At 51.5% G+C, this 10783-nt stretch overlaps 2 protein-coding genes across 5 annotated transcripts; both read right to left on the reverse strand.

Moving 5' to 3' along the window:
* Positions 1-810: 810 nt before the first annotated feature.
* Positions 811-4771, reverse strand: wdr18 (WD repeat domain 18). The gene is made up of 10 exons (XM_076045254.1): positions 4524-4771; positions 3720-3830; positions 3510-3643; positions 3283-3424; positions 2868-3011; positions 2721-2785; positions 2512-2636; positions 1251-1405; positions 1106-1174; positions 811-1005 (listed from the first exon to the last, which is right to left on the reverse strand). The coding sequence occupies exons 1-10, from the start codon at positions 4731-4733 to the stop codon at positions 877-879; spliced, it is 1284 nt and encodes a 427-aa protein (XP_075901369.1). The 5' UTR covers positions 4734-4771; the 3' UTR covers positions 811-876.
* A 904-nt stretch (positions 4772-5675) lies between these two features.
* Positions 5676-10218, reverse strand: LOC142900755 (ELAV-like protein 1). Of its 4 annotated transcripts, none has more exons than XM_076045262.1 (8): positions 10045-10218; positions 9532-9593; positions 9367-9435; positions 9095-9263; positions 8005-8108; positions 7183-7336; positions 6807-7032; positions 5676-6343 (listed from the first exon to the last, which is right to left on the reverse strand). In XM_076045262.1, the coding sequence occupies exons 2-8, from the start codon at positions 9565-9567 to the stop codon at positions 6007-6009; spliced, it is 1095 nt and encodes a 364-aa protein (XP_075901377.1). In that variant the 5' UTR covers positions 9568-9593; positions 10045-10218; the 3' UTR covers positions 5676-6006. The 4 variants fall into 4 exon arrangements, with proteins under 4 accessions (XP_075901377.1, XP_075901376.1, XP_075901375.1 ...); XM_076045261.1 differs by having other exon boundaries at positions 9095-9266; XM_076045260.1 differs by having other exon boundaries at positions 7174-7336; positions 10045-10217.
* Positions 10219-10783: the final 565 nt, after the last annotated feature.

Here is a 10783-nt window from a genome sequence, read left to right on the forward strand (position 1 = left end):
TAATGCCTCCTTTTAAAGCGTGTACTTCATATGTATATATATATACATATATATGTATATATATATATATATACATATACATACATACATATATATATATATATATATATATACATATACATACATACATAGATATACATACACATACATACATACATACATACATACATATATATATATATATATATATATATATACATATATATACATATATATATACACACACACACACACAACATAACAGTAAATAATGAATATAGTGTATTTATGGATCTATATGCATGAATATATTTCTGTAGGAGCCATTTTGTATTTGTTCCTTCTATTTATTTTTCAGTCTTCCTTTAAGTGAAGTCGTTGCATTCATGACCCCTGCTGGCGGTTGTTGGTTACATAGAAAAGCTTCTAGCACACCTGTGCTAATGGATGTCAGTCAAAGCAGACAAAGGCCAGGTGGGATCGTCTTGAGGCTCAGCTGTATAATGACTCTGGCTGTATCTGTTGTATCTATATCTATAGATCTATCCCATCTATTACAGCTTTTTCATTTTTCTCATATTATATATTGAATTAAGTCTTAAACACTTTGAGCCCAGGAAGAGGTCGAGATCTTGTGTTCCACACAGAAGAAGAAATGACCGCTGAATGACCGCTGGTGACGGCAGATATTCAAGGTCAAGTATCGCTGGTGATCAAGTTTATAACGTCTTAACTGAACATTTCATGTTTGTGTGTCTGCACATTCCCACACCAGCAGCCAATCAGCATCATCCAGCCTGAGCCAATGAGGACAAAGACACAAGGGTTAGAAAAAAAGACAATTTATTAGGAAAAAACAACACCAACAGTGAGGAACAAGTGTGTGTGTGTGTGTGTTCATGTGGGCTTGGTGAGCAGCTGGCTGGAGAAGTCGTACAGATCCTTGTTGATCTTCTTCAGGGTCTGGACCTCCTCCTCCAGCTCCGACACCCTGACCTTGGTGTTCTCACCGTCCCCAAACACCGTCTGGACCAACACACACACACACACACACACACACACAGAGTGACTGTGACCTGCTGCTCCCCAGGTCAGGCAGGTGACTTGCTAAGCCCCGCCCCCTCACCTTGTCCGTCACAGCGTTCATCAGACTGTTGAGCCTATCAGCTCGCTGCAGGTAGGACTCCTCCTCCTCCTGGACACACACACACACACAGAGTTAGCAGAGTGTGAGGTGTCCAGCAGGCCCCCCCCCCCAGGTAGACACTCACCTGTGTGTAGAGGCCCAGACGGACACACACATGTCCCCCCTCCCCCCCTCCTCCCCCCAGGTGTCTGGAGAAGCGGGGGAGGTGGGCGGGGGGGCGGCTGTCTGGCAGGAACATGTTGGCCGGCGCCGCCATGATGACCGCGTTGGTCACCTGACCTACACACACACACACACACACACACACACACACACACACACACACACACACACACACACACACACACACACACACACACACACAGAGGAAGTGAGGTCACAGAACCTGCCCGAGCCTCAGACACACCCTCTTTTGATCTGAGGCCACGGCCCCTCATGTTGAGAAGTTAATCCTGATGGCTCCGCCTCTTAATGTCAATGAGGCTCCAGACTGAGAGCTTAACTCAAACAAACTTCCTGCCCTGAGACTCCGCCCACATCATTGTCATCACCACCACTGGATTATGCAGTGCATTAACTGCAGACCAGCGAGTGACAGGAATCACTTTTTAAAAGATTCCTGCAGCAGCAAAATGTTCAGAGCCAAAAATATCTGCTGTGCTACATGTTAGCAGGCTGCAGGCAGCAGGGGGCGCTGTCCCCACTACCGCCTCAGTCACCACCACCTACTGTGGCTCTGCAGCGCCCCCAGGGGCTCAGTCAGCAGCAGAAGTGGACCCGTCTGGTGGAGGAGGAGGAGGCGGCAGCAGAGGAGGAGGAGGAGGAAGGGGGCAGAGGAGGAGGAGGAGGTGGAGGAGGCGGCAGAGGAGGAAGGGGGCAGAGGAAGAGGTGGAGGAGGAGGAGGCAGGAGGATGAGGAGGCAGAGGAGGAGGAGGAGGAGGCTCGGTCCAAACAGCAGAATTGTTGCTGACCAATCACAGTGCTGTCACGGAGGATCAGCCTCCCCCTCCTTGATGTTGGGTTGGGGGGGGGTAGTGGTGGAGCTGCCAGCAGGGGGATTAGGAGGCAGTGAGCAGTGAGGAGGTGTCAGCACTGAGAGGATCTTCTTAATGAGCTGCCAGTCACAGCAGCACCATGGAGCCTCCTCCCCTCCTCCTCCTACACCACCTCCTCCACCACCACCCACTACACCACCACCTCCTCCCACAACTCCTCCACCTCCTCTACCACCACCTCCCTTGGAGTGGGCGTGGCCTACATTTGTGGGGCATAATCTACCTCTGTGAGGGCAGGTCCCACCTATATCGTGGGCGTGGTCTGCCGTTGTGTGGGCATGGCCTGTCTGTGTTGTGGCCGTGGCCTACCTGTGTGTGGGCGTGGCCTACCTTTATGTGCGATGCAGCGGAGGCTCTGTTTGCTGTGGACGTCCCACAGTCGCACCGTCTCGTCATGTGACCCGGAGAGGAGCAGCGTCCCGTCCATGGACACCGACAGGCAGGTGACCATGTTCCTGAGAGGGGGGAGGGGCGGGGCAGGCTCAGATCTCACACACCTGGTCCAGAGGGGGGGAGGGGGAGAGGGGGGCTGCGCTCACCTGTGACCTTTGAACACCTGGTTCCCGTCTCCGTCCGACTGGAACGACTTGTCCCGGCTGAGACCCTGAGGGAGGCGGCCAGGACCGTTCAAACAGGAACTTTATGGACAGCGGGCGGTGGATGGAGGGAGGCGGGGCCTGGCTTACCTGGCTGCACAGGGACACCTGGAAGATGTTGCCATCGCTGCCGCCGCAGAACAGGAAGTAGTCGCAGGGGTCCGTGGTGACCGACATGATCTCCACGTCGAAGAGGACCGAGAGCAGCAGCTCACCCGAGGACAACTCCCACACCTGGACACGCCCACAGGAAGTGAGGTAGGGGAGACAGACAGGAAGCAGAGGGGACAGGAAGAGGAAGCAGAGCGGACTGGAACAGGAAGCAGTGGAGACAGACAGGAAGCAGAAGGGACAGGAACAGGAAGCAGTGGAGACAGACAGGAAGCAGAGGGGACAGGAACAGGAAGCAGTGGAGACAGACAGGAAGCAGAGGGGACAGGAACAGGAAGCAGAGGGGACAGGAACAGGAAGCAGTGCTGCAGGTGTTGCAGGTGCTGAGGGTCACCTTGACGGTCTGGTCCAAGGAGGAAGTGGCCACTCTGGCCTGAGCTCCCATGAGGCCGCAGTGCAGGTCTGTGATTGGCAGCGTGTGGCGAGACAGGACGTGGCGAGGCTCGGGGGCGTGGCCTAGATCCAGCTGCACCACGCTGCAAGACAGACACAGGACAGGTGGAGAAGGTGGAGGCGATGGAGGAGAGGTGGTGGGCGTGGCCGGGCGGTGGGCGTGGCTACCTGGCCAGGCTCCAGACCAGCGCCAGGTTGTCCTTCCCTCCGGACACAAAGTGGCTGCCGTCGGTGGAGAAGCGCAGACAGGTGACATCCTGGTAGTGACGGCTGAGCACGGCCAGCAGCGCACCTGTCGACACCTGGACCAATCACAGTGTTTGGAGTCAGTGGAGGGGGTGGGGCCGCGGGGGGGCGGAGCCAGGAAGGAGTTCTCACCTCCCACAGGTAGAGGGCGTCGGCCACGGCAGCGATCAGGTAGAGGCCGTCGGGTGAGGCGCTCAGGCAGGTGACCACACCTGGACACACGATCTTCTGCTGCAGCTGGTCCTGCAACCAGCAGGGGGAGCTGGTGAGACGTCTAACAGCCAATCACAGGGCAGCGGCTGCAGGGGGCGGGCCCACAGAGGAGCACCACCAATAACCAACATCTGCAGGACTCGTAAGGTCAGCTGCTTGAACCATACGGTCATTGATTTACTTCCTGTGTCCTCCAGCGCAGCCCACTGTCAGTATACAGTCACTACACCAGTGAACATCAGTATCCACTGTACAGTCCACTCACTGCGTCCCACAATGCATCACAAGGAAAGGGCAGCATTATTATTTTTGTGACCAAATCACGTGCTGCTAACATGAAAGACTAACGCTCCTGATTTCAACAATATTACATGTGTATTATTCCTGCACTCAACATGGAACACAACTCCGTAAAAACAGGCACCAAGACACAACTATGCACAGGTGAAAGAACACCAACAACACAACACAAAAACAAGACAAAAACAAACAAAAAAAACAGCATACAGCTAAAAACAATCGCTTCATAAGTGTGTGCGTGTCTGTGTGTTATATTACGGTATTTATTATTCTAATATTTAATATAGATCAGAATTCCTCCACGGCTCCCAGCCAATCAGGATCCGGCTCTTCGAACCGGTCCGTGGTCGAACCAGCAGCCCTCACGAGTTGGTCGCAGCGCTCCAGTCTCCCTCCCTGACCCTCGCCATCCTACCATCCTACCTTCTTGTGTATCTCCCAGACGTTGATGAAGTTCTTGGCCAGCTGCGCCGACAGCAGGTAGCGGCCCGCCAGCACCGCCAGGCCGCGGGCCGCGCTGTTCCCCCCGCGGTAGGAGAGCAGGCTGGAGCCGCTGTGGAGCTCCAGCACTGACACGTTCCACAGCTGCGAGCCCGAGTCGCTGCTCACGATCACCTCCACCGGGGCCGCCATCACAACGAGGGAGCCGCCGCCGCGGTGCACCCTGGGTGCTGGAGGAGAGCTCTTCCTCGACCCCTGCGCCTCACTGCCTGACCGGTGCACTGCTGCCCCCTGCTGCTGGTCTGACCAAACTACAGTGGTAGGTTGAAACCGTAGCCCTCGATGACGGTCAGAATTCCAGTGATATTATTTTAATGATAAAATACATTTTTTAATGAAGAGAGCAGCAGCTTTTCTTTCTTGCGTATTCTGATATTATCAATAACAATACTTGAGAGCAGCTGCTCTTCCATATATTCTACTGGTATTACCATGAAGTCATCAGTGACCAGCAGCAGCTTTTCTTCTGCTGTATTCTATCATTTATTTATTTGCAGTATTCTGCAGCTTTACTGCTGTTGTATTCTACTATAATATATATAGCTACAGTTAAGTTTTTTTTTTAATCATCATTGTGAAGAAGACATTTTACTGGTTTTATTACATTAGCAGGAGAGCAGCGGCTCTTCTTCTGGGGTATTCCACCAATATTAATAAGAACACAGCACTGGCAGGAGAGCTGCGTTCTGACAGCAGCCAGTCTGCTCTTCTGTCTTCAACTAATATTACTGCCATCATCACTACGAACGATGCATTATTTATTCATTAGCAGGAGAGCAGCGGCGTTGTTTGTCAAACATTCTTTAATTCATGCAGGACATACACAAGCAGAGATATGAGATGGTGCAGGGCTCACAGGTTCTCCATCAAAGACACCTTTTATTATGACAACAACACTTGAAGCGCTGCTGCTGCTGCTGCTGCGGCGGCTGCACTCTAAAAACACTAAATAAAATGAGCCCCCATCCCCCCCAGAGTTCAAGGTTGTTTAGTGAGCGGAAGCTTCATCTTCCAGCTTATTGGGCTGTTGGAGCTGTCAATCACAGGGGGGAGCTGTCAATCAACAGTAGCTGCTTCTACTTGAACCTTTAATAGAGACGCATTTTAAAGACACGGCTGCTTTTCTACACGGGAACAGAACAGAAACAAAGTGAGCGAGCCGACATTCAAACTTTCATTTGCCGTCCCTGGCTGATGATGTCACAGCGCGGGGAAACACAAAGCATGCTGGGACACAAAACACTTCCTGAACTGGGCGGCAAGGGTGGGGGGGGAGAAAAAAAACCAAAAAAAAAAAAACCCAAATCAAAGTAAACATACATGAATATATCAACACTGGGCTCCACTGACAGCTAGAGAAGAGAAATAAAAAGGTGGTGGTGGTGGTTTAGGGGAACAGCGCCCCCTACTTGTGGCCCTTGCTGGTCTTGAAGGACACCTGCAGCACCTTGTCTCCCAGCCGGTAGCCGTTGAGGCTGTGGATGGCCATGGCGGCGTCCTCGTAGTTGGTCATGGTGACGAAGCCGAAACCTTTGCACTTGTTGGTGTTGAAGTCTCGGATGACCTTGACGTTGACCACGGCGCCGAAGGGTCCGAACATCTGCCACAGGATGGCCTCGTCCGCCTCCTGGCCCAGGTTGTAGATGAAGATGCACCAGCCGTTGGGGGAGTTGCCCGGCGAGGTGCCGCCGCCTCCGCCGCCGCCGCCGCTGCCCATGTGGTCGGCGTTCATGGGAGAGAACCTGGAGGGGAGGGGCAGGAAGCGATGCATGGCGTGAGGAGGAGCAGCAGCAGCACCACCATGTGGAGGTCAGTGCACAACACCAGTCTGTCTAAGAACCAAGCATGGGGGCAAATTGTGGCCTGTTAAACATTTTTAATCCGGCCTGTCCAACTTGAAGGTGAAGCCGTATTTGACCACCTCGATCCACCCAGAACCACCTAGGCAGACTCCAGCCCAGGGATCCATGTGTGTCCCTGTTCAAGCCTTTGATCTGGCCCTTACTAATCAATTAGAAATGATTGTTGGAACTGATCAATATCTGCTGTAGTGTATTTGTATGCCAGTGGCACTCTGCTATTTACATTTCTATGTGCGTAGAGATAGAAAGGCAGACAGAGATATGTTTGATTTTCGAGGTTCAATTTGGCTCCAGAAGGCATGCCGTGCTCTGATTTGCCGGTCCCTGCAGGGGCGAGGCCTACCTGAACCTCTGGGCCTGGTGGTGGACAGGGCCTCCGAAGCGGCGCGACTGTCCGTGGTACATCTGCTGCATCATCTGGGAGTTCCTGGCCTGGTTGGGGTTGGTGGCAAACTTGACCGTGATTGGCTCCGAGCTGCCGGGGGGGGCGTGGCCATTCAGGTGCTTGATGGCGTCCTCCGCCTCCGACCGCTTGTCGTAGCGGATGAAGGCCACGCCTCGGGACAGACCTGCAGTGGGGCAGGGGGAGACGAGTGGTTAGTCCTGGGGTGGGCAAGCTACGGCCCAGGGGCCCAGATGTAGCCCTGTTAAGTTATAAACTAGCTGTGTTTGATGGAAATGTGCGGTGTTTGGTGGGCGGGTCGGGTCACCTGACTCACCCGAGGCCTGGTCCACCAGCACCCTGGAGTTGATGATGTGTCCGAAGCGGCTGAACATGTCCTCCAGGTCCTGCTGGCTCACCGTCCTGGGCAGCCCGCTGATGTACAAGTTAGCGTCCTTGATCATGTCCGAGCTGGGCCGCGCAAACGACACCTGGTGGAGGGGGGAGACGGAGCAGCGTCAGTCGTCGGCCGCCGGATCGAGTCAGATCGGCAGCAAAAAAAAGAAAGAAAGAAAGAAAAAAAGAAAAAAAATAATCAAATTAAAGATTCAGCAGGAGAAAAATAAATCAAGTTACATTCAGTCTTCTTTTAAAGAAAATATCCAAAGTTTAAATTTTAAATAAAGTAAAAAAAAAAAACAAAAAAAAAAACATTACCAGAACTTTTCTGAAATGAAATAAAACCAAAAAAATAAATACAACAAAAAAATAAAAAATAATCCAACATTGTGAGATGATTTATTGACAATCTCGTCAAAATAAAGGCAGGTTTTTTTCTTATCAAAATAAAAGCAGCTCGGCACAGTGTCGCACTGAACTGAATCAAAGTCACAGGTTCTGTGGCAACACGTGTCGTTAAAAAAAAAAATCTCATTTATCATCGAGTCGGAGGAAAAAAACAACCAACAACATGACAGCGGAGCAAAAAAAAAAAATCAAATAAAAAATAAAAAAATACCTTCATCCATGAGACAGTTTGCAGGTGAGGGGAGGGGGGTAGAGAGAGAGAGAGAGAGAGATCGCCCTCTACTGCCCAAGGAACAATAAGACAGCTATCAGTGGAGACAGGGAAAATCAAAGAGCACCTGTGGCACTTTACCTTGATAGTTTTAGACTGTAGCCTCAGGCCATTGAGGGTACTGATAGCCCTCTCTGCATCATTAGGGTTAACAAAGTTAACAAAGCCGTAACCTAAACTGTGGCCTAGAAAAAACACAAAAAGGAAAACAACAAAATAAAACAACCAAACTGTGGTGCGTTAGGAAGAGGCCTCGCATCGCACGGGCTCACAGACAGCAGCCAGAAAATAAGAGCACACAATATCAGAGCAGCGACCGCAGGGTCGGAGTGGAACCGACGGCGGAGGGACCTCGAACGCATCGTTTCCTCAGAGTGACGCCCCCTGCTGGAATCATCTGGAGGGGTTCAAACTGGAGGCTTGTTGGTATGAGCGAGCGAGCGAGCGAGAGAGAGAGATGTTGTGCGCCGCCGCCAGCAGGAGGCGCTACAGTCACTGTGAGGAAACGGGTGGACAGTTTGCTCCGCTTGCTCAGAATCATAATAACGTTACAGACATTGCGTAAAAACCTGAAAAACAAAATAAAAGACAAGTGAAAACATTTTCTCAAACACATCGTTCATCCTCAGTCAGCATAGTTTAGACTTCTGCTCTTTAAATTATTTTTATAAAAAAAAAGTAAATAAAGGTTTCATCACTGCAGTGTTTCAGATTCAGGGTGAATCTTTTTTGATGAGGACACCAGAAAAGGAATAATAAAAAAACAATCTGCAAAAAAACCTCCCAATCCTGGTTGAATCAAAGAAATCAAATCAAAGATTCACCATCCAATCAGAGAGAGCCATCACATGAACACTTCCATAAAGATAAAAAAACATCACACAATAGCGTCTAGAAATAAATCCATTAACATCACTTTTGAAAAACAGGAATTAACGAAAAAAATCAGCTCACGAAGCGGCTGAGGAAAAAGAAACAGGAAATAAGTAGAGTACACAGGAAGTACTGCGGGCTACTGGGGGGGGTACACGTGTGTTGCTGTCACATGCAGTGTTTGCAGTGCTGTGTGTGTACTAGCAGTAGCAGTAGTAGTGGGGGTCCTGTAGTCAGTGGTGCTGCAGTACCACGGCGGCCCCCTGGGGGGCAGCAGCGGCGGCGGTGGTGGTTTTACCTGCTACTTTGTCTCTGATGAGCTTGGCCGACTCGACCTCCCCCACGCTGCTGAAGAGGCTGCGCAGCTCATCCTGGCTCATGCTCTGAGGCAGGTAGTTGACGATCAGGTTGGTCCGAGACTCGTCGTCCTCCATCAGCTGCTCCGCAAAGCCGTTATCGTACAGCTCCTGCTGGGGGGTGGGGGGGTAAGAGAGTCAACTTCACTGGCACAGCGGGAACTTCCTGCTCGGTGTCTCTCTAGCGACACACCGCCAGCCAATCAGCGCTCACCTTCCCAGCACCACCTTTAGTAACGTGTTGACCTCCGACGTCACTCTGAGAGTTCTGAACCTCGCACACCTGAGAACGAAAATACACACGGTGGTTACACACACACACGCACAGCGTGCTTGTTTGCACGATCAACTCCGAGATGGATGCGATAGATTTGCGCACCTTCAGATACCGGATGTGTCCTCGTCTCAGGGCCATCGAGTCGCTCCGGCGTCTCAGCGGGTCTGGGGGAGGAGGAGGAGGAGCAGCGGGTGTTAGCGCCGATCGACCGGGAACAGTGAACCCGAACCGAAGACAACCACCTAGCTGCTAGCTGCAGATCAAAGCCGGCGCGGAGCTGTGGCCCGCGTTAGCGCCGGTGACGTCACTGCACGGCGTTGGATAAGGCGATTTTTTTTTCCCCCTTCTTTTTTTTTTTTTTTTTTACACCACAAGATTGTCAGAAATGCGGCCGCTCTTTGTGACGAATCCGACCAGAATTAGCTTCAACATTGTAGACAACTAGTCCCGAACCGGTCAGAACCGACTCGAACCACCTGTAAAAAAAAAAATAACCAACGGAAAACTAACGGACCAGAACCTACGCGGGCGCTAGCAGCTAACTGGCTAATCCCAGCCACATGTTAGCGCACAAAGCAGCTAAGCGGCTAACGGCGTTGGATTGGAGCTCTTTACCTGCTGCCGTGAGTCACGGGTTACTGGCGCCTGGGTACTGCACTCGGATTGATCCGCGGACACGAGTTGAACGGCTGCAAAGTCAACGAAAACGAAACGCGGTGGGAAAGAAAAGCTCCGAACGATCCGCTGCTCTCCGCGCCACACACAAAGGAAGCGAAGTGCGACCAGATATCGCGAGATTTGGCCTTCTTCAACGTGTCGGGGGCTGGGAGGGGGGAACAGATGGAAGACGCGGTGCTCCGGAGCCACCTAGTGGACAGAGCGTGTTACTGCTCCAAGGAGGAGTCAGACTGACGGTTTCAGCCTGTTTACTGCACGGATGTGTCGGATCGAACTCTGCCCCGCCGGCCAAAATATCAAAACTTCCTCTAGACAGAGCAGTGAACCTTTTATTATAGAGCCAGACAATCAGTTGTCAATACCTGCTTCCTCCTGTCTGCTGAAGCCTCTGCCAGCCATCACAGGGCGAAGGCAGGGTGACACCCTGGACCAGTGTCACACACACACACACACACACACACACACACTCCTCACTGTGGGAGGAAGCTGGAGAACATGGAGAGAACCCAGCAGATAACATAGCACCTCCACACAGAAAGGTCCCAGGCCCACAACCTTCTTGCTGTGAGGCAGCAGTGCTGACCACTGCACCACCGTGTCAACTCATAATAATAATAATAATAATAATAATAATAACAATAATAAGCCTTGAACTAGCAAGCAAACGTGCATCAAG

Source organism: Nelusetta ayraudi, unplaced genomic scaffold (genome assembly GCF_046127955.1).
Source record: "Nelusetta ayraudi isolate G7.1 ecotype Tasmania unplaced genomic scaffold, CSIRO-AGI_Nayr_v1 ptg000084l, whole genome shotgun sequence".
NCBI classification, from domain to species: domain Eukaryota; kingdom Metazoa; phylum Chordata; class Actinopteri; order Tetraodontiformes; family Monacanthidae; genus Nelusetta; species Nelusetta ayraudi.